Below are 27,371 nucleotides of genomic sequence, written 5' to 3'. Positions count from 1 at the left end.
GTCTTTTAAATACTTCCAGGGACGGTGACTCAACCACTTCCCCGGGCAGCCTGTTCCAATGTTTAACCACTCTTTCAGTAAAGAAATTTTTTTTTCCATTTTGCAGAACGTGCCTCTGGTCAGGACTGTCTCCGTCAAGCTGGTAGGAAAGGCTGTCTGTGCGTCGAAGTGCCTCTACCTGAAGACACGGGGCAGAATTAGCCATCTAAAATTTAGGCTTATAGGCTAAACTTGTCTCTTCCCTCTGCTATTGTTGAGGGAGGCAAACGGGCACCTGCCAAAAAAGGTTTGTAAAACAGAGGTTTGCACAGATGGGATGAGTCAGAAGAGCCTATCCCTGCAGTCACTAAGCAGGGCAGCCTAGGTAACTAGCCCAGATTAGACACCTAACATTTGGACAGCTACGTTTAGGTTAGATACATTTTACCTTTGGGCTAAGGCTAAACACAGCACGGAGTGGAGGATGCAATTCCAGGCCCTGCTCTGATCAACAGCTGCTCCCTCTTCTGCGCTTCCCAGATACGTGCTTACGATGAGCACCAACAGAGGAGCAAGACAAAGCGAAGGAGTTCACAGCTCTGGTACCGTCCCCTGTCAAGTCGATAAAAGGGAATAATTCCTGTAATCCTCTGTGTCAGGCCGCTGCCATAAAGGATGGAAGATACTCCGAGGGACGGCCAGGCAAGTTGCACGGTCAGTCTGTAGTTAGTGCAGGTCTCAGACTACACTGCCTTGGTCCTGCAAAACTGCACTGCTTGGTCCTAGCGCTTCATGGTGCACGAGGCCCTGATATGCTGGCCAAATTCTTACACGTTACGGCTTTCCACCCCAGTTGTCTAGCATTTCCACGAGACACAGCAATCTTCACTTCCTTGTTATCACTATTTTATTTCGTATGCTCATACTGATACAACTGCCAGGGGCCTTTGCAAAGCTGAAAGCATTTAATTAGGAAGTGAAACGACCTTTTCTAGCCCTACTTCAATTCCCACAAGTATTGCGAGGCAATATCAAAAAGATATTTGTTAATATTAGTAAGGAGCTTTGAATTCCTCAGATGGAATAATTGTCACGGCAAAACAAGTTGTACTATTACGAAGAGGTTCTAGTCCAGTTAGCAAATCGCTATTCCCATCTGTACAAACAGAACATGCTGTTGCGTTAGGGAAGCCTGCTATGCTTTGGAAAAGCTCTAACAGGTTGCTACAGGCATATGAAGATGCTCCGGAACAAAACGTGCCATTCTTACAACCGTATTTTTGCTTTTGCATATTTTGAAGGAGAAAAGAAAGAATTAAAAATAGTTCCCGGGACCATTTGGCCAGGCTCTCACACCGAATTCCTTGTGAAACTACACGCTATAGGCATTTAATCTCAATTAAAAGATCAATTAAGTTTATCAACAGATAAAAGATTATCTGGGGCATTACACAAATACAACATGATTTGCTAGCAGCTGGTCAGTAGCCTCCAATGAATTCTTAAACACCTCCCTGTAAATAAAAAACAAACTACAGTTCTATAATTAAGCTAGAATTTTCATTCTTCAGTTAAGCTTCCTATAAGATTGGTCTTTGCTATTATCCATAACTATTTAGAAGTCCGTTACTGCAACACAGATCTGGGGGAAGTTGTATGTCCTAAAAATTAATTTTTAGGCATAGAAAATGCATCTGTCATCTTAAGAATGATCTGGGCACTTATACGAAAATTAGCATTAACTGCTGACCTCCTGTGATGCTGAGAAAAGCATTCCTGATTTAACACCGTGCGTGAGAAATGATGCTTCCTGTTCATAAACCTGGAGGTATCTGAGGCTATTCTGTGTTCCATTTATTGTTTGAATTTGGGACATTTCTACACCAAGTATCAATTCTGATCTTCTGAAGTGCCCATTTTCCTTGCAGGATAACCTATGGATTTGTAACTCACAGAACCGGACCTATGTCTCACTTTGCTCTAGTGCATTTTAATGTAGCATCCACACTTGTTACGTGCATTAAGAATTTAGAAGTATACTAAAAAGAGGCATGAAAAACTCTGTAACACCCTGATCACAGCTCAGTTTCACTAAGCCCCTTGGTATACATGCAGTATAAGGCCTAATGCACCTGCCATCTTTCTCTTCTTCTTTCGAAGACGAACCGAGCAAGAGTAACAAAAAAATGCAAACCAACCCCGTCATTCAGCCATGGGGACCGACAGTGCTTTACTGTAAGGCTGTAATAGGTCATTTAACCCCAGTGCCTCATTTGTGGCATTATTGGGACTGACAATCTGTGTGGGCAGCTGTAGAGCTTCCACCACTCCCTTATTATCAGTATAGTGCAGTGGTTTGTGTACGTTAAAAGCCATATAACTGGCATGTGCATTGCAATAGCACAGAACAGCTCCCTCCCCGTCACCCGAGTGCTGGCTGCATTTCCAGAAGTGCCCCTTACGTGCACTGGGACATCTCCCAGGACGCCTGGCACTCACCAAGCACAGTTTCTGACCCTTGCAGCTGAGGCTGCGCTGGCCCAGGAGGCACCTGTGGCTGAAGGAGCAGCCCTGAACCAGGAAAAGACCGTGCTTTCCCGGGGCGGAGGCGAAAGGGGAAGCATCTGCGTGTCCCCTGCCAAAACCACGCTGTCCCTCACCACCGCAGGAGTGCTCGCCCCTGCCGAAATCCTGCCTGACATGGCAAGAGCAAAGGCACGAGGACAGGCTGGAAGCCTCGTGGGTGGATCTGTCTACACCCAAGTGCCTGGAGATACTGCTCAGGTGACACAGAAGCAGCTGCTATGAGAAACCCATGAGAGATCAGGGAGGCAGCTGTGCTGTATGAATATAACACCATTAGGGTTGCCCCAAATATCCTATTCAAACAAGAACCTTTCTCTGTGCCCCAAGAGCAAGGGATGCACAGTGGTGGCTGCCGCAAGAAGGGAGGCAGCAGGGCAGGGAGGACGGAGGTGGCATTCCAGCAAGATACACTGAGAGGCATAAAGAGAACCCCAAACTGCTAAATAACCAGGGGAAGGGGGGCAAAGACAGCGCTCCTGCAAGAGAGCCTGCTTCTCAGGTGGTGTCCCTCTGCGCTCCCCTTCCCCGTGCCCTGGAGCCCTGAGAGCCCCGGAGCGGGGAGGGGGATGCCGACACCCCTGGCCACCTTTCTGCCTTTGGGGGAAGATGTTGCCACCTGATGCTCACGCAGCTCCGGCTTTGCAGGGACAGGCGATGCTGGGAGGCAGCGGGGGACAACTCGGTTCATTTCTTTGCCCCATCTCAGGCAGCAGCAGCAGCAGCAACAGGAAATCCAGGAGCTCTGTGAAATGACAGGGAGGGAGAGAGAGCGTGAAGTCCCCTTGCCTCGGCTGGTGACGTCTCTCCTTCCTCTTTTTTTTTTTTTTTCCCTGTCCCTATAAAGAATCTCGGGCTCGCATCAAACTTCCCAGCGAAAGCAAACCAAACCCAGAGGGGTGGGGGAAAAGGGAGAGAGAAACACCTAAGGCGGGATCTGGCCATGCCCAAGCCCCGCTGCCTGCCGGCCGCCTGCCCCCGGCGCTGTGGGGTGCCCCCCGGCAGGTAGCAAGGCCGGGGGACGTGGAAGCTCCCTCTCGTCCTGCCTTGCAAAACTCGCTGAAGTTGAGAGGTTTGTTCTTCCTCCTGATCTCTGCAGCACCTGCACCTCCCTGGATAAATACATCTAAGAGGAGGCTTTTCAGTTCAGCCACCTTATCCCAAACTCCAGGCAAAGGACTGCTCGGAGCAGCGACTCACTGACTGGAGGAAACTTTTTGCCAAACTTTTCTGGTGCTTCGCTCTGCTTTTTAACCCCTTGAGTTACTTTGCACCACCCAGGCGGGCTGGGGAGCCTTGTCTTCTCAGGCAGAGCAACACTCCCCCCCGGGCACCCCATGAATTAGAAAAGCAGGGGGAAACGAGGAATAAAGTTATTGTGTAAGGGGGGGGGGCGGGGGGGGGGGGGAGGGAAGCCTAAAAACTTGCCCCTCGAGAAGAAAGGAAGGAAAACAAAATCTGCAGCCCAAGGATGAAGCGGTGAATGGAAAGAACAATTTAACTGGAATCAACAAGTGGGAACTCCTGCACGCCTTGCTCTTCCCCTCCCTTCCCGCTCCAGCCCGCAGGCTTTCAGAAACTTGTTGCTGGAAAGAAAACTTGTCCCCGTCTGCCGACCGCTCCTCCTGCGCCTTACAAGGGATACAGCAGTCACCCGCACCGGCACCGGCGATGGTCCCCAGGCCGAGCGTCGCCCTGGCCGTCTATGCCCTTCAGGGGCTGCTCCTGATGCACGGTAAGACCCGCTCGCACGTGGGATTCTCGTCCTCCCCCGCTCGCCTTGCGGCGCGGCCGAGCCGACGGAGCGCGGCGGGACCCTCCGCTCTCGCACCTGCGCCTCCCCCGCGGGCCGCCCTCGCCCTGCCGCGCTGGCCCAGGTGCTCCGCGAAGGGCTTGCGGGCAACCTTGCCCTGCCGCTGGCCCTGCCCGGGGACCGGCGGGACCGGCGGTGCCGTGTGTGTCCGTCCTCCCCCCCCCCCCCCCGCCACCTCCGCCCGCCGCCCCGGGACCCGCCGCGGTGCCTCAGGCGAGGGCGCGCGGCGGACGCTAGGTGGCGCCATGGTTCCCCCGGGAGCGCTGCGGAGCCGGCGCGGCGCGGGGGGGGGGGGGGCGCGGAGAGCCGCGGGGGCTCCGCGGAGCCCCCGCGGCTCTCCGCGCCCCCCCCCCCGCGCCGCGCCGGCCCCCGTGGAGTGCAACCCCCGGTGCCCGGTGGGGCAGGTGCCGCCTTTCCGGCCCCAGATCCCCTTGAGGTTTCGGCACTTGGGTTAAAAACCCGCAGGTTGGGGACCCCTCGCGTCTTTGCGCCCCTCTCTTCCCCCCCCCCCCCCCCCGCGACGTGGGAGCGTGTCAGCCCGCAGGGGCTCATCTGAGGGAGAAAAGGCTTCGAAAGCAGGAGCTGCGGCGCGTCTGGGTGCGGGGAGGGCGCGTGGGCTCTCTCGCTTTCTTCGGGAGGGCCCAGGGCTGGTGGCGGAGCTGCGTGGGCACAGACACGGCGGGCAAACGCCCACCTGCGCGTTGATGTCTCAATTCTTGGTCGCGCGGTGTTTCTCCGCTGCCTTCCCCTTCTCAGCCCAGGTGCTAGGGTTAGGTTCCCCGTTCTCCGGCGCTCATTTTACCCGCCTGCAAACGCGTTCTCCCCCCTGGAGTTACTCCCGATTTTCGCCGATATCAGAAAAGCCAAGAGGCAGGTTAATGAGATTTAGAAGAGCTTTTCCATCTGCCATATGACTTTTCATTATCTCGTTAAGCATAAGGATTTCGCTGGATTACCATGCTATTCATTCACGACACCACAAATTGTGTAAGGGAGATGGTCTGTTATTTACTGGGGAACTCCCTCTGACAGTAATGATGATTTTTTTTTTTTTTGGATAGTGAAGGTATTTCACAGCACAGGACTGTTGCTTCTTTTCCATATTATAATCTTTTTGTAGTTTAATATCAAGAGGATAGCTTCTGGAAACACTGTGAAGCATCACTGTCCTTGATTTTCTTGGATTCATTCAGGGATTTAATGTATTCCTTCTGCAGAAAGGAATTGATTGGCAAGCACAAGCCCCAGTGAATTTCACATAGCCCCTACAGTCCCTTCCCCACAGTTACCTATAGCTACGCCTGAGATTGTGCTCCAAAGGGCTTGTCCAGCTTTTCCCGAAAAAGCTGAAGCAGCAAACCTTACAGGTAAAAGGGAGCCCCTCCACCACAGAAACCCTAGCCACCCACGGTAGCAGTGCCAAAGTTAACCCCAGAGAAGGCAGTCCCGCACCACGCCGGACACCAGTACCCACACCTTGAGTTGCACCTGGCGCGGCATAGGAAGCTCATGCAGCCCTCGGAGAATTCCCGTAATGTGCTCCATCTGGCTGACACGTGTGCGAGCAGCCAGCTGCACGCTACGTTAGTTTTAACGTCTGAATAGACTGGAAAAGTTGCCCGTAGAAGGCATATTACCAGAAATCCAGTGTGATTTTCACAAAGGCATAAATCACCACAGACTTCCGTGGATCAGAGAGAGATAATAACAAGTATTTGGCAGAAGGGAGGAAGCGCATCTTGCCACAAGTGTTCCCGAGGCTCCAGGATGAAGTGGAGCGTAGTGCGACTGTGACTGAGGAGGTGGGTGAAAAGGCTAGCTAGAGACGCTACCCACATTTCAGGGCTGACTTGGGTCCTTACTCACCAGGTTACTTTCCTAACAATTTTGGTCCTAATAACTTTGGAAGTTGGTCCAAATTCACTTTCCCACCAGTGCCGGGCACAGCGAAGGCAGAGAGAGGGCAATGTCCACATCCTGCGGCAAAGAAAGGAAGGCAGGCACATCGCTAACGATCCCTGTAGGCAAAGGCTGATGATGGATGTGGAAGCAGCATTATGGATGTCAGACCTTTGTCCATCATTAGGAAAAGATAATATGTTAGCATGGTCTCTGTGTGCCCTAATTAGGCTGGAAGCCAAACTGAAACAGGGTCAGGAAGTCGGAGGATTCTGGACAGCACTGACGTTCCTGAGGTGTTAACTCCTCAGTCACCCTTCCCTCAAAGTTCATCTCCAGCAATGAATTCAGTGAAACTTTGTTTGACCTCCCAAGGCACAGGAGGCACAGATCTATCACAGATCTGCAGGCTGCAGGTTAAACCTTCTCTGGGATCTTTGTGGTCAAAATCGGGCGGAGTTGCGCTGAAGAGGCTGACTCTGATTCAAATCCAAACGATTTCATCTGCAATGCAGACAGAAGATTTTACGACTGTGAAAGACACTCAGTACCTGAGGTGCTGAGCGAGGGCAGTGCAGCTGCCCAGCCGAGGGATACCTCCCCGCTCAGGCCTTCGCAGGTGCCCAAGCGAAAGGAAGCTTTCTCAGCCTGTACCAAACCTTAGCGAAGGAGTCTGAGTGCCCTCTCCTTCTGTATCAATAGCTGATTGCAACCGCTGTGTCATTATCTTCCGCATGCTGCTCAGCAGCTTGCCAAGGCTGCCTAGGTGTGCCATGGGTGCCAGAGGACAGAAGTTATTAGACATAGCCATTAAATTCATCCAGATCAAAGGATGGTCTCCTTTAGAGAACTCCTAACTTATTTGGCGCTGTCAGTCTTTGTGGATGTTTAGGAGGGGGAAGAGACCGTGCAAACATCATCCCAGTAATTTCCTGCCTTATTATAAAACACGGCTTCAAAATATTTTATGCATCTTTAAATTTCCTAAGGCAGTTCTACAAGTATCATTAAATTTCCACTTTCTTTTTGCTTATTGCACAGCTTATGTTCAACTCCTTAGAGAACTAGTTAGGGTCTTTCTGCTCAAAACTTCTCCTGTGGTAATTATTGTGCAGATGCCAACAGCTGGCACATGGTTTAGGTATGGAGTGGGTTGGTTAAAAACCAGCCCTCTAAAAAACAATCTGCGAAGAATTTTTTACACTAGCAACACCTTATGTCTTGCATGAAAAATTTAGTATCTTTTACCCCCTGACATTGTCATCAAAAAGTTTTTAATACATGAGCAATCCAAATAACTTTTCAGGTATTGGAATAAACTCAGTCATTTCGGTGATTTAATACTGGAAAACTAACAAGATTCAAGCATAAAAATTAGGTCCTGACTGATTCCTTTGAAATTAAAGCAAGTTCGACATTGAAAATTTTCTTGTTTCATTTTGCAACCTCTTCTACAAATAGACTATACTAGGATGGGCAACTTAGCTTGCTAACATACACATTTCAAATACGCCACGTATCAGTAGCTAAGTCAAAAGCTTCAGGAGCTCGGACTCCTCCTGGTTTGCCGACTAGGATGCTCACTGCGTATAGCCGGGAAGGCTGCGGGCTCAGTCGTGCACTGTTGCAACGTCAGAGGCGTGGAGGGTATGCTTTTGCCTTTCTCTGAGGCATTCAGCGCTGAAAAGTTGAGGATTGGATAGCTGACAGTATGGGCTGGTGATCGGTTCTAGTAAACCAAAAATGTGTCTCTTAATTGGTGTTATTCCTAAACATTTGCTTTACTGTGGGAAAATGTTATAAAAAGCAGAGAAGGCTTTTTTAAGATTGTGATATATGAGCCTCCTGCCTGAAGCTGCCACATTCAAAACCAACTGGAAATCTCTTTACACGAATTCATCTATTTAAGGCAAGGAAAAAAATGGGAAGTATTTCTGAATACTCCCTGAACTTCTAAAAAACAGTATTGTACCCAAAAGGATACTGAGAATACAAACCAGATTGTTTGTTGAAGGTTTCTGTTATAAGAACTTACCATATTTTCTTTAAGAATTAAAAAACAAGTATTTATCTGCGCACATTTCCCCATTGGTCTGCTAATACGTATGAATCTAAATGAGAACAACGAGGTACCTTTGAGTTATCGCTGTCCTTTCATACATTCTCGGAATTGTTCATTTTATGATGAAGTATCTGTACAAAGCAATAGCTCGATCTACTTCCATTTGAAGTAATATATCAAGTTGGGCTGAATATTTAATATCCATGTTGTTGGTAGGTTTATGTACAAGGGCAAAAGGTTTCCAGCCACCACAGGAGATTTTTTAGGTACAGACAGTGGTAGGTGGCCCCTGTTTTTTGTAAGCTTGTCTTCCAAATTGCCAGCACAGTTTGAAGTAGGGTGAAAATCTGCCCTATGCCGTATACATTCAGCGATGAAACACATCTTTTGCTTCCAAAGACATTTGCAAGTATATGCAGCAAGGGTCACTTGATCATCAGCAAAGGACAGGATGAACAAAGAAGCTGCTTTCAGTTTACATTGCAAAACAGTTCTGGGGGCAGCAACAGCAACCTGCATTTTTTAAAACTACACAGGAAATTTCCAGGAGGCAGCGTTTGACTTTCACAGTGAGTATGAGAAGGACGCTGAAGCTTAGCCCTACCGAAGTTCACATGCTTAGGGTGATATTTCCTCTGATCAGCCTTGCTCCACTTTTCCTTTTTTCTCTAAACCAGCCTGATGTCACTGGAATGGGAATTACGAGTGGAAGTCATTAAAAGATGTTTGGAATATCTAAACAACGGCTAGGAACACAACAGATCTGTCCGTAGTGTCTTCCTTCAGAAACCAGCTCAGATGACTGACAGGGCACGAAGGCCTCTGAGTGCTGATCAAGACATTCCTGTTCCTCCAGTCCTCACCTTCGGACAGAGCATCTAACTGGACTCAGTCACAATGACCAAAAAAAATTGGCCACCTAAATGAGCTGGCATAAAATGCGTGTAATAGAGAACTGAGCTCCTCACCAAGTTAGGCACTTCTTTAATTTTTCTTTCTAAGGCCACAGAGAAAATATTAGAAGCTGCCAAAACCAACCAGCCAAGGTTATTATCTGGAAATGGCATTTAATATAAGCGCATGCTTGAAGCTTGCCCCAGGGAGCAGAACTTTAGCAGCAGAGAGCTTGCAATCATCAGAAGCAAGGCAAGATTAGAACAAATCATGTGAAGCAAGGTTTTCTGTGTGACCTTAGAGACTTGTCCATGAGCCACTTCCTCAAGTGGGGAAGGAGGAAGGTTCAGAGAAGGTAGGGAGTCTGATCTCACGAGGCTGCGATGAGCAAAACTGATGGCTGCCCATTTTGTGCAAATTCCTCACGGCCCAAGTGCTGAACACGCTTGTGCGGGGAACCCCAGCTCACCCCAAGCCAGGTATTAGCATAAATTCAGAACTGAACTAGGCAAATCTTGCGACTGCTTTTACAAGCTGATCATATCTCCTGCATTCGCCAATAACTAGAATACAAAACAGGAAAGGATCTCTTGGATCGAGTCCAGTCCCCCCGCTTCACAGAGCTGAATCTGGTGTGATGGTGCTTTTCTTCGCTGTAGCTGAGACAGGGCTTGCAGCACATGCAGCCATCGCTGGCATTACGCTGAGTGACTTGTCTCAGCTCTGTGCTTTCAAAGGCTTTGGAAATGTAAGCAGTGAATTCACATACTAAGGGCAGCTGAGCTACTGCCCTGTGCAAATGTTGTTAACTTTTGTATTAGGCTGTTACTAACAGTGTAATACAGCTATGCACTCGGAGAGTGAGTAAGTCTGTGGGCTGCTTTATGAGGCAGTCCAATACCCTCATCTCCAAGTCCTTGGATTAGTCTGTCTTTACAGCACATATTTTTTGTCCTCACTACATCCTATATCCCTCTCCTGCTCTCCCCCCCTTTCCTGGATGTCTCCTAAACTCCCCTCAGGGCTCAGGATTCCTTGAATTTTTACATTAGAAAAAGCCAAGAGGAATTTCTCAGCCTTTCCATAACAGGAATCTGCACAGTCTCTCTTCCCTGTACCAAAATGAATTTTGCCTATAAAATTGTGCCCGCTGCAGAGATTTTGGCAAGCCAAAGTGGGGTTGCCTGAGACCTGCAGCTGAATCTCTTGCTTTCTGCAAGCAGATGCACTAAGTCTTCCTGCTGCACTGAATTTTACAAGAAGCAATTTTTGCAAGCCTTCCCCCCCAATATCTAGAAATGCAGAAGGAGTCACAGCTAGTGCGTGGTGTGCGTGTAACCAGTGTTCGGGGCTTTTGTGGTGGCTCTAAGCAGTAAAGCTTTTAGCACTGAGGAGTCCTTGACGTTACCGAGCAAGATGGAAAGAACCTCGTCTAATCTGTCGAATGATGGAAAGGCTGAACAAGCCAGTTTTCCTTTGTGCCCTGCAGGGAATGGCAAAAGCATATGGTCCCCAAGATTTCAAATTCAGCCAAAAACTAAACGCAGGCCCAGAATGTAAAGGAAATATAGGGACCAGCCTTCTATTTTCAGATTACTTGCCTTTGTCTTCTGCATTTCCACATAGGTTTCCTTAGATCTTCCTGTGTTTTTCTGAACTGTGGGAACGTGATTGCCAAGGAAGTAGAGAGGCGAGTTTTCAGCCCTGCTGGGATTGTTCTTGATTTGAGGGTCAAGGAAGCTTGACCTAGTCATTACCTGTTCCATTTTTTTACAAAATCTCCATGAATCTAAAACACCTCAGCCAAAATGTTTGCTTCCTTAGAGCCCGCAGCTCAGAAGTTGCACACCTTAAATTCTTCCTTACAATACACTAAGGTCAGTTTGCAGGAAAAGCACCAACCACCATGGGGCTACTTTGCCTATTCCTCTATAGCTGTGAGTAAAATGGGACTGCTCGTAGGGATACTCCACACAAATACACAGAAGCAGCTATTCTGTAAGGCATTCATCCTGTTCGCCATTGACGCATATCTCATTAACTGAAATCAGTGCTGAATACAATAATTCAGGAGTTAAAGCAATTTCCTCCCTGTGCCTAGAAGCCTGCAGCAGGTGATGTGAGCACGGGGCCTCCCAGAATCCCAGTTCTCATCCTCAGTTCCCTCACAGCTACTGAGAAGGGCTCGCTTTGGCCCTTTGTAGCCATAGGGATCATCCCCGAAAGCTGATACTGAGCCTGGACTTCCCCAGCTTTTGGGCTGGGTTGCGCAGGGGTCGGTGTTTCAGACCTTTAACGTACAGATGCCTACTACGGCGTGTCCTCCAGGAGCCGTAAAATGTGTTTTCCCCTCTGCTTCTTCACTTGTTCTTCCAGCTGCCTGAAGCCGGCTCCCCGAGGGGCCGTAACACTGCCCACGCAGTAGCATTTGGAAACCCTTCTTGTGGGCAATCCTAATTACAATACGCCTTCATACAGGAAATGGCTGTTGGAAGAGATTGCCCAGAACCTTGAACAGGAAGGCGTATGCGACTGTGTTTGAAAGGAGGGAAGTAAAGCACTGCGGATTATCAGTTGCAAACCTCAAGGTCTCTGTCTTTCCTTGCAGAAAAATAAATCCCACAGGTGCCGTGTTGTCCAGCGCTGGGTCCCTAGGTACATCCCCCACCTCCACTTAGGGAAGGGTACCCACCCCATTCACTGCCGCTTCGCTCCGGAATTAATACTATCATTGCAATTTGCAAAGATAAGGGAAAGGACTTCATGAGCATCCACTACTTAAAAGCACAAGTATTACTTTGCTCCTTAACCCATGAGGAATATCAGAGGAAATAATAATGCAGCACCCAGGTGTGGGGAGAAATGCTTTTCCCAGATCGCCTTCTGGATGTACATGAGGCAAGGAAGTCGTATCAGCTCTTGCCGCATGACACAGCAGGACAGAGCTAAACAGCAAATTTGGCTAGTTAAAAGGGTTTTGTACTGTTACAATTAAAGGGTGATTCAAGTGAATCTAAACAATGATGTCACCCTGAGAACCTTTTAAACACAATTTAAGCTATTAAATGGTGTGAAGCAGAGAGAATCGGCTAACCTTTTGGCCTGCCACATTTTTTTCTCTACAAATGGATGATGTCTGGATTATTCTCATTTCATGTTCATGCACTTGGGACAAGCTTTGCTCTCAGTTACACAGGTTTAAAGCTGTAGCTTGGCTGAAGACAATAGCCTGTCTTTGAATTTGCCTTTGTGTGACCGGGAACATTTATTTTATTATGGTTGTTTATATATTTTGTGGTAGAATCTGAGTGAGAAAAGAACTGACCGAAAGCTGCTTTCTCACTGCATGCTTTATAAAGGTAGAGATTTTACTGATCTTGCTGGAAAATCCTGATTTGTCTTGGATGTAAAAATTCACTGTGAGAAAGCAGAGTAACCTGCTTACTTTCCTATGATGGAGGGAAGCCAGTCTGTGGCCCCTGCACCGAGACTGCAGCAACATCCAGTCGTGTGAGGCAGCACAACAACCCCTACTGCTATTCCTGAATGCTCCAGTGTACGCTCTCACTTCACATTTATTTTGGCTTTAAAGATCCCATTCTGCTAAGCCGCTTGGAGGCTCTCATGCTTAAAACAACTTTCCTTCAGTCTTGGCAAATCTTCTATTGAGTAAGGATGGAGCAACAGCTAAGGCAAGAGAAGAGGGTTTGGCCCTACAGGAATTACCAGAGAGAGTAATTAATCCCCAGAATCCTATGTCAGCATGAACCGAGCGGGGCACGCAATGGGGAGGGTTTCCCTGGGGCAGAGCTGGGAATCCTCTGGCTGTGATCTCAATGCAGTTGGCCCATCTCACTTTGAAAGAGCCGTGTGTTTCTCACAGCTCATCATCCCACTCAGCGATGACTTTTCGAAATACAGTGGTACCATGGGTCTCTGGGAAAGTAAGGCCCAGTTGTTACCATGAAGCCGCTAATGATCCCGTTAGTTTTATTACTTAATCCACTGATACATCAGATTCTGACTTTGTCCAGAAAGGAGATGAAGATAAACCAAGTCTTCAGTGTGATGTATTTATAGGCTTGGAATTGCTGCGGGGTTTCTAGGCTGTGCTCCCACTTGGTGGCTTTCCCACCAAGTCCAATAAACATGAGTAGCTTCATTCTCTGGGTCAGTTTGGGCAATATCACCCTGCCCCAGTGAAAGAAAAGTGCAGGTGAAAACAAAAGACCCAGTGTGACACGACTCCTGGGACGAAGGAACTGTCTGGGCAAGGTGAATTCAGGAAGGCAGCAAGCTGCTGAGCGGGGTATGTCGAAGGTTCCCCCCATCTGGCTCCAGACAGTATCGTACACTGCGATCCCCATCAGGAAGTTTTGTCATTACATTTGAAGGAGGGTGTACACGAAGCTGATTTCTTCTTCTCGGTATTGTGGAGGCATGGGATTATTTGGGGATACTGTCTGATCTACAGACTGTTCAACCGGAAAGACCCGTAGAGTTGGTTATTTATATGCTATGGCTTGTATCAGAAGAGCATTGTTAGACTAGGAAAAGGAGCTAGAAAGACCCCTAAAAGAAATTTGGGGTTTCACAATATATTAATTGGACTGTCATCTTTATACCAAGGATAAAAATACTTGGTATAAATTAGCCATGTACTTTGCCTTTTTTTATTGTTGTCTATTTTGCATTTGAAAATTAATGTTCAAACCTACATGGTGAAACGCCATTATTAATTTAATTTAATAAATCATGAAGTAGTGTGCCGCCTTCTGGTTACTGAAGTTGATCTCTGTTGAATTTTGTGCATAACTGTGTTTTTTATATTGTTATTAACTTTAAATTACTAACCTTCTTTTCCTAATGTACTATCCAGCATGTCAGAGCTGGTATACAATATCATCTAGGGCAGGCAGCCACAAACAGGCACTACGACATCCCACAAGTCTACAAGCACCGACTAATGCTCCCAAGAGAAAGGCTCTCCTTTTCCCCTCCCAAGAGTACGTGCACAATTTGTTTTAACATTCTTCACGACAGTATCTTCAGCTTTCGGGAGAGTTTCTGGCAGAAGGACAAAAGAAGAGGAAAGGAGACAAGTTTTGTCTGGGTTTAAATCTCAGTTTTCATTTGCCAAACCTGTCGTGCACTTTTGAGAAAATCAGGGCAGTAACGATGAAAATTCTGTGCTCAAAGTGGGATCAGTGGAAAAGCTAAAAGTGAGCTAGTTTTGATTTCCATGAAGCAGTTTGCATAGCTGCCGTTCAAGGCCATTTGCTCTTCCACTGTACAATACCACAGTATCACCGTACTTTAAAACATTCATGTAGACTTTTAATTGCTGCAGGGATTTGTGTCTGGCATCGAGCAACGCAACTTTGACATTCTGCCTCTCTGCCTACCTATGCCTGCGACGTCCCTCAGTCTGACCACTTGACCTAAAAATTTTGGTCTCAACATCTTCCTGATTTAACTGAAGTTTTTATATAAAAATCTTGTTTTCAAGATAGTTTACATTAAAAAGATAAAGGTGTCTTTCAGAAACAGGCAGCTATCGCTTGGGAAAACAGGAATCATCATTGTAAGATAAATGACTGGGTAGGATCAGTTTGGCCAGACATATGAGACACAAAGCTGACAGCATGCATCTCTCACCAGCATAAATCGGATCCATCCGTAAACAACTAGTTGGTCCAGGGTCCGCAGGTACCTCGGGCAGCTCGCATTGCCCGTGCACTACTGCACAATGTCCTTTAGGCGCTGGTTTGCTGCATAAAAAAAGCCACTAAAGATTTTCTCCTTGTGCAGAGGGGGGATAGAGGGATGTGCATTCAAATAGGAACGGTGCTGTCACTACCCCTTCTCCTCAGGTGGCTGCTGCTTCTTTCCTGGGTCACACCTAGTGCGACCACACTTTGTAATTGATAAGGTGGAAATCACCTTATCGATGAACTAGCCCTTTTCCTGAAGAAAAGGCCAAGTGTAATCTTTAACCCAGAGTCCAGTGCTTGACAATCTGTATGAGGGAAATACTGAAGGCTTTATTCTATGGCTCTGGGATTGCTATTACAGGTTCTAGACATTTCTGATATAGTGGTTAAACTCTTTCTATGCATTTCTTTTGCATCCTTAGAGCAGCAATGATAGTTAATATTGACATCATTAAAGCCGTCACCATTATGGTTCAGGATAAACACTTCACCTTGATGAATCAGGTAGCTAATGCTTTGCCGGGCCATTATTTTGGGCTGCTGATTCTTTAATTCCTAGACGGACCAATATATCTGGTCTTGTCTGGTGTCACCATACGCAGTCTCCTTAAATTTAGAGCTAGGCTAACCAGACTTAAAAAGAGACAGTAAAAGGGGTTAAAGAGCATCATTAGGAGAGCCCAGAACAGCCTAATTCCTTTAGTCATCTTTCCTGTTTTAAAATCTTTCTGCTTATCTCGGTTCTGGTCTTGACATCTGCTGGTAGTGAAAGCAAAGCAGCGACACTTGGGCGTGGTGGGATGTAAGGAGGGTATCTCATACGCTGATCTTCTTGCAGTGTATACGATAAAGGAATCGAGAGGAATTCTCAGCGTACGCAGGGCAAAGGTCTCTCTCGTGTGCTCTTTCATTTAACGGTCGAAGTGATGTCCTTTAGTGTGTATTGTACTGCTAGCCTTTGAAAGGCTGCCTTTTTGTTTTGATTCTATATTGTTCTAAGTTAAATAGTAGGAAAAGAGAAATCTCTGCCACCATAACATTCTCTTATAGGTCTATTCATTATAGATCCCAAGAGGAAACTGAGAGTTCCCCTGGACAATGGTCTGATATACAAACGAGCATACATTAACTTTCTGTGGTTGTATAGTTCATTTTGGCTGCATTTCCTTTACATTCTCAGGAACATGGATTCAGGCATAATTAGGTTTGATGTCTTCCTCTGCCTTGAACTGCTGGCTTGTTAGACATACTGCACGTCAAGCAGCCTCTCTGCAGCAGGGGCCTGAAGTGGAAATGCTTCAGGCAGACGTGGTGGTGCACTGAGGGGTGCTTTTGGAGCGAGTGGGAGGGCCAGGAGCAGAGGAGACCAGGCCAGGTCTGCGGGGTTTCGGCTGAACTTGGGTGGGGGATGCTGGGACAGCTGCTGACCAGATGCCATGCTCCAAACCAACAAGGATGTCAGGTGGGTTGGACATAAGCCATGATGTTTAAGTAACTCAACTTTGGTCCCCTGTCCTTTGACAAATACCTTAGGGAGCTCACTTGGGGAACATCTGCAATGGCTTTGGCAGCACTAACTCCAGAACAGGGGCTGCAGCAGGGTACGATACAGGAACACCCGGAATCTCTGGATGGGAAATGGCTGATGCAATTACAGATGTGTTCACTGCACGAATTAGCGTGGACACTTTGCTCAGGGCCACAGCCCAGTTGCTGCCTGAACTGCACCCTTCAGTTTGTAGGTACCCAGTCAGACCTCTAGCGCTTTGGGCACTTTGGCATTGCATTCCTCTCCGCAGCACAGGTATGTTTTCTGCTTTTGCGCCTCTGCTCTTCTTCTGTAAATCACGAGATCAGCACTTCCCTTCCTCCCTGGAGGGATGGGGCGATCAATGTTTTGAAGAGAAAAAGCAGCTCAGGAGCTGCAGGAGACTTGCTTCATCTTTCACTTCCATCACCAGAGAAAAAGCCATTTGAAGCTACAAAGACACTGAAGCATTTAAGGCTGTAAGGATTAGGACTGGGATACCATGATAGGCTTGGCCTGAACTGTCAGAAATGAATCTCTCTCCTGTCCTCCAGACAGACTCCTATAGAATTTGAGTTTGGCTGTTGCTCTTTTGCACTGACATGTCGTGCTCTCACTTACTTTGCATGGGAACGGAGCCAAGCAGATGAAAAAGATTAGAGACTAGATCAATCATTGTTACCCTGCCTTCTGTAAACAGCTTCACACAGTCTGAAGAGTGTGACGCCTGCTTCTGAAATGCTGCCTGTCCCATCCAAAAGGTGTGTCGAACACACCACTCCCTGCTAATGCTGGCTTGCAGAGCCTGCTCACGTGTCCTGGGTACCACCAGGTGCATGGCAGTGATGCACAGGGCTTGCAAGGCTACAGGTTTTCTTGAATTTCTTTTAATGCGGTACCTCCCTCAGCCTCTTGGCCCACACATATGCGGTAGGTTGCTGGAATAATGAAGCGCAAACACACACACACGCATGCATAGGTGCAAATGGATGCAGCGTCACTCCAATTGCAACTATATTCCAAAAAGCCTCTTGGTTTTCATTCTGACTGTGTCTTCTGGCACGGAGAAATTTGCAAAGCTAATTTTCAGCTCCCGTCTAATGGATTCCCCTGCTGAGTGTCTGTTACAGTTAAAGGATTCCAGATTGAGAGTTTGTTCTCGTCTCCCCTGTGCACATCTATGTTGGAGGTACTTCTTGGAGAGCTGGTTAATGAGCCTGGAGTGCGACTGAGTGTTTGTGCTGACGTTCAGGAGGAGTTTCCCCTCCTCCTTGGAGGAAGGTAGCCCTCACACCCTTATAGCCCATTTGTTTTCTTACTGCTTTCAGCCCAGTAGAAATAATGGGCTAGAAATTAGAAATACCTAATTCTAGGTATCAGACTGCGCAAGGGAATACTGGATTTATCAAAGTTGAGAAGCAAAAGGAGAAATCCCCTTCGCTAAGAGGTCGCTTGTTCTGCAACTTTGCACGCTTTTTGGGAGGAGGAAAGAGCTGCAGTTGAGCAGCATGCAGCAAGGGTTCAAAATAAACTGTTGCACTCTATCCCCTCCTTGCCCCATGTGCTTGCCCCGCTGGCCACCCTCAGAGGAGAGGGCACTGCCGTCCACACCAGATATTCACTAGTGCCAGCTCCTTCTAGCTCCTGTGGAAACTGAAGACAGCCTTTCCCTGGAAGATCCTGCAGCTCAGCACAGAACTGGGAGCCAATTTACTTGAGCTCTAATTCCTGCCGCGCTGCAGGCTTCCTGTATGACCTTAAGTAAGATACTTATCTTATCTGTCTTCAGTTTCCAGCAGTATATAATAGCAATTACTTACCAACCTCACAAACACATTGCAAGGTTAAATCCCTTTGTAAGCCATCTCGCAACTAATCTTGGAAATGCAGACTGTTGTTATTATTATTAATATTGCCATTTTGGCACTGTCTCAGCCATGGATGTTTTGCTATGACATCTGCACCTACCCAAACCTACAGCTAAGGTTTAAGTATCAGTTTCCACAAAAGATTTTCTCATTTTTGGGCACAGTGTATTGGATCTTCACCCCCAAAGGCCCTTCAAGGATGGGCATAGCCATGCAGAAAACAAAAGATGCATGGGACACACGCATACAAACAAGGCAACCCATTTCACGCATCTTCTCTTCTCATACCTGGATACCAAACCTCTAATGCTTATTTTAATATTTGTTCAGATTTTGTCTTGAGGAAGGGTGGGAAGAAGGACAAAAAGAGACATTGTTCCTCTTTGGAAAGGGTTTTGTTTTTCCCAAGCAGCTGACCAGGCAGATCTTTAAGTATTTACTTTAAGTACACATTTCTCTCTCCAGCAGGTATAAAGACCTCTCTGCTGGGGCATCTTGGTAGGACAGAAGCCAACAGGACAAAAGGAGCCCAGGTGGGGTCAGTGTTGGACCTGGGCACTGTGTAGGGTTAGGGTTAGGGTCAGGGTTGGGGTTAGGATTAGGGTTAGGAGAGAGAAGCACACAGCCTGAGTGTGAGTGGGGTTGCGAAGGGGCTGCCAAAGGAAGAAGGGGGCTGCAAGTCTCTGAGAATGAACTGAGCAGGAGGCAGCAGAGACACAAGCCCATAGTGCAGAAAGATGCCCCAGGAACCAAAGCGTCTCACTGAAGCTCTGTGTGGTGGTTTCTGGAGGGTGAGGGAGGTATCAAGGTGTGCTGGCCATGCCCAGCTGGTGAGGGAGAAGCCTGCCTCGCAGAATGACTGGCACAGGCACCTCTCACTGCGGAAAGACCAGGGACCCGATGGCTTTATGGATGATGGTTGTCATGAATTCCTCACTTACCCTGGAACAAAGTACGTTTGTGAAGCCAGCCCAGAAAGACTACTAAACACTTAGCACTCATTCAGCCACTGCTTTGGATATAAGTGACCAATAATCTGGCTCTTTTCACGTGTAGTTAAACCATCTAAAAAAGATCAAATTATTGAAGAAGCAGAAAGTTGATCTTTACCTCCAGGCTAAGCTAGAATTACAATTGCTTAATCTCTTACCAGGCAGTTTCTCTCACTTAAAAGGGAACAGCATAAATGAGTTTTCACTGGAATATGCTATCCTGGCATTTTACTTAAGATGAAAATATATAGGTAATACAAAATACCTGGGCATTATCAGTTTTCATGGCTATTATTCTATTTGTCAGCTGGGGCAATCCATTTGCTGTATGAACTGCAGTGCTAAGGGTACGGTATCTTTGTGCTCAAGAGCAACATATTCCCAAGCATGTTGTCTTTGGCATGGCCAATATTTTATCTGCCAGAGCCAACGTTAATGAAAAATTCCTGAAAAATTCCACATTTCAACACAGCAACACTCTGATGGGAATAACAATCTCTTCTGACCTCGTTCAAAAGCAGATATTGGGCAGGATACAAAATAGGGAGGTATTCCTGAACCCCCCTACCCAGGACTTTGGGTACTTTGTGCTAAGTTTGTGATGCTTGCCTGCCTTTCTAAGTGATACCGACACTGTCAGGTTGTGCAGTTCCCGTAGTACCTGCATCCAAAATCAGCATTTCTCAGAGTAGACATGCATGCAGTCAGAAACACTGGGTTGGTGAAACTAAGAACTGCCTTCTAGTTTTGTTGCACAACAGTCTCACCTCTTTGAAACAGTCAGAGTGATGCAGCAACTTTATAATGAGAACACGTCTGTATAGAAGTGGGTTTCCCCTTCTGGGACAATGCTGGTGAAGTCATGAGCCTTTTTGACATGGGGGGTAGGAATATTTGTCATCCATTACAGTCAACATTAGCCCAGATGATTTGTAATATAGGGGCTCATCTCCTCATTGTCTCATCAGACAGTCTGGAAAAGTAAGGCCGAGCAAATAAAGCTGTGAAATAAAAGCCCAGTCATGAGTAAGGTGGCCTTAAATCACTGACTGCAAAGTGACAGTGCAGGGAAGCGGAAGGGACTAGTTTACTTTGATTTGCATGAATTTAATTCACACAGCAGGTCGATTCCCATAGGAGTTCAGAGTATCATGTACTTTTGTTGTAAGCAGGATAGTACTAGAGGTTAACTGGCATATGGGCTGTGCCACAATGAAATCGCTGCCTTGAACAAGAGAAGAGCCACCCTGAATTTCCCCTTCAGTCCCTTCACCTGAGCCTTGCACAGCCAGACCGTCCTTCCTGCTCTGAAAGGCTTCTGGTCAAGGCAGTCCCTGTGATGCGGGCAGGACAGGCAAGCCAGAGCTGTGGGAATTGTGGAAGATCCCAACGTGGGAAAGAGAGGCCATTCTCAGGAGACCTTGCAACAAAGCTCAGAGAGGCGTGCTGGATTTATTCACGTAAGGTCACCCAGTAAGTGGAGAAATAAGTGAGCTTGTCAACAAGCAAGGAGAAACCCATGTATACAGCCTCTCCACACACTGTCCTACAACTGAAACCTTTGTGCTACATACACACTTTGTGGACCAGAACACAGAGGGCAAAGGAAAATCAAGACTTACAACTAACAGGCATGCAAAGTCAGCTTATTACCCACACACATCCACACCTGACAAAAGGCAGGGCAAGCAGCGTAATTTATTCCCCCCCTGTTGTCAGAGTCCGTGATAACATCTACTATCAACAACTGTGTGTCATGCCCTAGAGACAGGAGAAAGCCTGACAGTACACAGATAAGAGCAGGTGCTAATTTGATGCCGTAGTCCAGCACATAGACACAATGCTGTGTAAATGCTCCAGTTTCAGCCCCTGGAAGGCCCTCTCTTGCCAAGTTCTCCCCTCCTTTGGAGACTTTTTAAATGGCAGTCGCTCAGTCGGCAGTGAGAGCACGCTGTGTTCCTCTGGTGTAGACAAGATCTTTGATGTGCTCACGCTCTGAGCTGCTACCTTTATTTCAGTTTTAAAGGGCATGCAAAGGGAGGGACAGGTTCTTGCCAATCACAGACTTGCCTAAATATTTATCTCCGCTAAAAACAGTTTCGTTTCTGGATTTAGCCCAGGGTTGATTCTGATGAGAGACATCAAACACAATACACATGAATCAGGGACAGCACATCTGGCATTGCCTGTGTGCTGTAGGAATATAAATAAAAAAGCCAGTAAACTCCAGCTGGTGAGCTATTTGTACTGCAACAAGGCTGTCAGCTTTCTAATATCACCACCCAGTGAGAAGAGGGTGCCATGAATCACTTGGGGCTGCTCTGTGGTCCCCCGTTGGCATGTGTCTTTCTTTTTGCATGGGAGGACTCAAAAGCGAAGGATCATAAACACTTTTTTGAAAATGATTTGCAAGAGTGCCGAAAAGAGTGGTGGGCCAAGCCAGCAGCGCTGCCAATATTTAGAACACGATGATATTTTATTTTTGGAAGTATCTGATACAAATGTTCTTTTCCTGGAAAGGTTCCTTCTCCTGCCTGCCTCCTTCGCCTCCCTCAGACTGCTGGTGCCAATATTTCTGTTGCAACTTCCTTGCTCCCAGCCGTTTCCTACTATAGATTTCCCTCCCCTCTCTCCTGGAGCTGATGGCCCAGGTTGCACGCTGCATTGTTCTGCTGGCCTGGAAGGAGGCAAATGTCAGCGCCTGATTCAGCTGCCTACGCGGAGGCACCCAGTGCTGCTCGGGATGTCCGCGGGTAACCCTGCAGGCTTCTAGCTCATGCTATGGAAGGGCACAAGCATCGCAGAGATGCCCGGTACCTGCCAGCCCTGGGAGGATGTCTCAGATAGAGATGTGAGCCCCTGGTCGTCTTCTTTATAGCGTGAGCAGAACACGTTACAGTGCTGCAAGGCCTGGCGGGTGCAGGAAACGGCCAGAGCTCTGGACCCATGTGCATGGGGGCACTTAAGTACACGCCACGTCTCACTCCTTTCCATCCTCTCATCCAAGGGGAGCACTGCCCTCAGAATCGGTAGTGTCCATTACTGCCTTTTACTCCATCACTCCACAAACCGATAAGTATGACCTCTAGTTGGGCAAAATTTGGCATGGAAACATAAAGAGAACAGAAGCCTTGGAGCTGAGGGTTAAAAAAATTGCAATGCCCAAAGAGTCATTTTGATCACTTTAAACAAAATCATCATGCAGAGCAGCCATGGAGAAAGACTTACAACATTACTTCCCTGATTAGCCCAGGACACCAATTTTAGGTACTGTTAAAACCACGGAGGTCAAATTTACTATGGAGGGCAAAGACCAGTGATTCATTTTTCCTTATTCTTTATAGTCACTTTTCACCTTGAAGAACAAAAGGGCCTAAAGTCAGAGAATGTTTGTTCTTGAGTCTTGCCAAAGCCTTTTTTTTTTTTTAATAAACCATCATTAAAATCTGGGCCCACTGCCTTGACAAAAGAAAAGAATATATTTGTGTATACTTAAGAGACGGGAAAGAGACTGTGCGCCAGGGCTAGTCACAGATAAAGGAATTCCGGACATTATTCCTTGTGCTCCTAGGGGTTGCGACATGGGATTTCCTTTCAAAGTGGTAAATAGCCCTACAGTTGTTGTACAAGAGGGTGGGGTGGTCACTGGTTTCTTTAAAATGGGGAGAAATGAAAGCATATTATGAGAAGAAAGACAGGCTGGATACGTGTGCACAATGAACCCCTGTGAATGGGGGTGAGGGGTGCAAATTCACCCCCACCCAAAGCACCAGCTCAAAGCTTTGCCCTCATAAGCTTCCCATGGCTTAGAGGTGCTACCAGCTGATCTCTGCTCTTTGAGGAACAGCTTGTGTCACAGCAAAAGAGATTTAACTCTTAAAGGGAGCCAAAATCTCGGGGCTTGTCAGCACCTTACGTGTTCCTCCTAGGTCTGCAGGAGATAGATGGAACTTGTGGGGAAACAGGTTTATCTTGGGGTGCCTCCTGATGTTTCCTGCCTTCTCTCAAAGCCAGACAGCCTCTCACTGCGCACTGTGGGACACTGGCTGCCCGTCCTGGCCTGGTATGAGAACAGAGAGGGTGGCGAGGGTGGGATACCATAGCTGTGAGCCTCAGGAGGAGCCTCACCATGTTTTGGAACAAAAATCAGACAGTCGAGGTCTTTTGTAACTGAAAGCACCTTTCTCTCTTTTGCTGAATCCCACACAGGATTGGGGTGAGCAGTCTTCTCTTTTAAGAAAACAGAAGAGCTAAAGCTGCAGATTTTATCCTGTTTGCATTTTAAATAGAAAAACATTCAACTTTGTACTTGGATGACTTTTTCCGTTGGACTTTGCATTAAGGACTCACCAAAGTGCACTGATTTTGCAGTGTCGGGTGAAGTCGGAAGGGGGGAGGAACGTGAACCGCTTGATGAGGGAGAAAAGAACATCAAGCTGATTTTATATTTGGCTCTGAATACAAAACGATTTCCTTTCCTCCCTCTTCCTGCGGCTGTCCTGGAGGGTCAGCAAAGACTGCAGATCCTAAGCCTCACAATTAAAGCAGGGCTTAATGAGAAGGGGAAAGAAGATTTGCATGTTACTGCTCTCCAAATCCTCAGGATTCAGGTCTTCAATAATGAATGTTCGTTTAAGGAATCATCAGTGGAACAGATAAATTAGCATGTTGCAGAAGTTCGCAAATGGAAGGTTCCTACATGAGCCTTCTTACTGCCTTCTATTTTATTGCTAGATATCTGAATTACAACTCTATAATCCTTCTACTGTGTAACAGCACACCTGCAGCTTTATTTTCCCTTTAAACTACAATGAGATCTCATGTCAGTATAGGGAGGCACCTGATAACATTGCAAAATCCAGCTTGTAAACTTCATGCCAAGTGGGAATGTCTAAGAGGTTGAACTGCTGCTTCCAGTGCAAGAGTCAGTTTGGATCTGCTGCAAAGGATCTTGTTCCACTAGTGAATAAGATGCCCAGGAAGGGCTAGAGAGATTGAAGTCACAGCTGCATTCAGTCCCTACTGCAACTCGTTGGCTTAAGAGACTGTGTCAAGAGGGTCTAAGTCCATACAGGACACGTGGAAGATTCTAACCAAGTTCGGAACTGGAGACTTCAAAGAAAAAATGACACATTTTCCTTTTTTCTCTTTGACTCCTTCCTAACATCCCACATTTTTCTGAAAACGGTGGAAAAGAGAAAGTTCCCTTGTTCACTGCAGCAATAAAATAACACATCTTCTAAAATAACTGTATGGCTGGTCTAAGGAACAACCAAGACAGCTAAATGAATCATACCGAGAGTTACTCATACATACGCATTTTCAAACAGTAAACAGGTCATGCTTAGCATTGTTAACTCGCAAGCATGCCAGGCTGTACGGTCCACATTGCCGATCGTGTATTTGAGGAGATCAGGAGAAAATCGGTTGGTGCACAGCAGTAAAACTGATCTGAATCAGGCCCTGGGATTGTGCTCAAACATTAGCACTTCTGCTGTGTGGGTATGGGGCTGTAGGGCGGTCACACAGCAGGAGAGTACCATCATGCCTGTATGAATCGGATCATGTTTTCTGAGCCCCGTAACAGACTACTGAATCATGCTTTTTTGACATCCTGGTGCAATCACATTAAATCTCTTCAGATGAACTATATTTTCATGGCCAAAAGCCAAACAAACAAAACTCTGAAAAATAAAGAAACAGAACCCTTTTAGAAGGATTTTAAAAAGCTAAACAGATCTAATACTTGGTTTAGGGACTTGTAATTTTAAAATAGCTCAAATAAATTAAGAACACCAAAACTGACCTGCTGTCCTTCTTCCCAGTGGTGGTGTGAGCACATGAGAGTTTCTGTCTCCTCACAGTGGAAACTGCCCCTTAATTATGGCGCCATTGCCCAGTGTCATGATCTCTTTATCTTAGACTGCAAGGTGGAGTCAACCTGGGCTCGGAGGAATATTCCCACTGGAGAGACGTTCGTATCAATCCAACAGCTCTTGTGAATAAGGTTTGCAGGATTGGTGCTTGACATACACCTCTTTTTACTCTCAAACAATGTTGGGGTTTTTTTTCTCCCAAAGCTGCTTACATCCTGTGACCTTGCAGTAAAGCCCAAATGAAATGCCTCACAATTTTCCTGAATACTATCTTTATTCTTATGGCTGCTGTATGAACCACTGCTATGCAGTTAATGCTGTGCAGTTGTTTCTACCCTAAGACCTTTTAGACAAGGGTTTACAATTTGGCATCTGAGTTCTCAGCCTGAAAATTCATCTTTGTTTTTGTACTCTCCCCAAGAGTCTGTTTTAAATGGATATAAACATTTCAATAGCTTAAGAGTGCAACAAAATGGTCAGCCTCCCTTTCCAGCTGGAAAACAAGCATGTTTCTTTGAGTCAAAGCATTGCACGTCGTTGGCTAGACTAGTGGCTGGTCTCATCTTGGCTTGGTCATGCAGATCCAGGCATCTGCGTAACCTTATGGCACGTTCAGAAAAAAAATAAAAACCACCTTTACTTGACTGTGCAATACTTGCTTTTTCAATGTACCTGTTTCTCTGCAGTGGGTGTCGCTTACCCCTCTTCCCCTGATATATATCATGCACAAATACCACCATATTCAGCAAGAGACGCTAGGAACCTGTTGGTTTCCTTCAGCACGTGGAGAAATCCCTCAGTAACATAGTTCACATCTGCCAGACCAAAATTCATATGCCGTACTAAAAATTTTACTGACTAATCGAGGTAAGGGAGAACAGACCTCTGAAAGAAGCAAGGAAGGACCCCAGCAAATGCTTGCTCTACCTTGATAAGCTGTTTGCTTATTCTGCGGTGTCTCAGATCTGGATTTCATTACTGGGATTAGTTCTCTGAAATCTTAGTGCAGCAAATCAAGGCTGTATGTGTGGATTCAGGATGGGAAGGAACCTTATTAATTGCCTGCATGCATTTGCATTATTCTTTCATCTCCCACCTTGGTACTTTTCTCCTCCTGAATCCAAATGGTGACATTTTTCTTTCTTGGTGACATAAAGTTTTCACTTTGCTTTCGTTCAGTGCTCACTTAACTGTCATGATTCCCTTTGCTCTTAGTCATTTTCATATAGTTCTGTATTTCTTACCAGGGCTTCTGATACTCTGCAAGAGATAGTCAGGAGAGAGCTCCAAAACCAGGAGCTGCTTTCCTCATTTAATTACTTTTAGAGTCACATTTGTTGATTTTGTTAACTATCCAGCACAAGAACTAATTTTATTGTTCAAGGGGCAACTCCACGTTTTGTCTGTCTATAGGAACTGCAATAAACTCTTGGGCTGAAGAGGTGGGATTTTTAGGAAAAGAAAACAGTGGTGTGCTCGTTTCTGCTCTGTTTGAAATCAATAGTAAAAATGGAACCAGTTGGGGGTTTTATAACAAAACAGCTTTTCATTAGAAAATTACGCTGTGGCAAAATTCTGTGTAGAAAGTGGCTGGGTTAGATGCAATTTTCCAGGAAAGGTTCTCCAGCCAGGATGGTGTTTCTGGTCACAACGCAACGATGCCATGACCTTGTCATTGAGATGCATGCGTAGGATGCTGGAGACACCACATTCCTTGGTGGAATCAAGCCTCTGAATCTGTGTCTCCCACTACCGGGGGCTGCCCTAAATATCTGGCTATTTTTAGATGAGTCTTGTTCTGTTGCTGCTTTTCATAATAAGAAAAACCTTTGAAGGATTTTTGTTTTATCCCTATGCACAACGGGAATTAAAATAAATAAATAGATCTTAAATATTTAGACATGAAGAGAGAAGAATTTCCTGCCCAGCTTTTGCTAAGCGGCGTAGGTGGCTTTAATGCAAACCGGGTCTGCTCCTTGGTACCTGGCAATGTTTCCTTTTCTTGGAAGTGACTGCGATAAAGCACCTTTAAAAGCAGGATCCCACAAAGCAAACTGCTGTTTCCAAGGTCACTGTGCAATCATCTCCCCCGTGCCATAGTTTTTGCAGACGATGAACTGATCTGCTGCAACCTAACCAACCCGTTAGAGAAGGAATTGCTCT

General features: G+C 46.5%; 1 protein-coding gene across 2 annotated transcripts in view; it reads left to right on the top strand.

Annotated features, from left to right (window-relative positions):
- Positions 1-3,971: 3,971 nt before the first annotated feature.
- Positions 3,972-27,371, top strand: part of LOC143164627 (vascular endothelial growth factor receptor kdr-like) — a 143,679-nt gene continuing 120,279 nt past the window's right edge. For both annotated transcript variants that reach the window (XM_076347462.1, XM_076347461.1), the window contains exon 1: positions 3,972-4,297. In XM_076347462.1, coding sequence (XP_076203577.1) covers positions 4,234-4,297 — 64 coding nt within the window. In that variant the 5' untranslated portion in view covers positions 3,972-4,233. The remainder of the gene's footprint in view (positions 4,298-27,371) is intronic.

The sequence above is a fragment of the Aptenodytes patagonicus genome, chromosome 9, assembly GCF_965638725.1.
Source record: "Aptenodytes patagonicus chromosome 9, bAptPat1.pri.cur, whole genome shotgun sequence".
Classification (NCBI taxonomy): Eukaryota; Metazoa; Chordata; class Aves; order Sphenisciformes; family Spheniscidae; genus Aptenodytes; species Aptenodytes patagonicus.
This window is presented reverse-complemented; position numbering and strand designations above follow the sequence as displayed.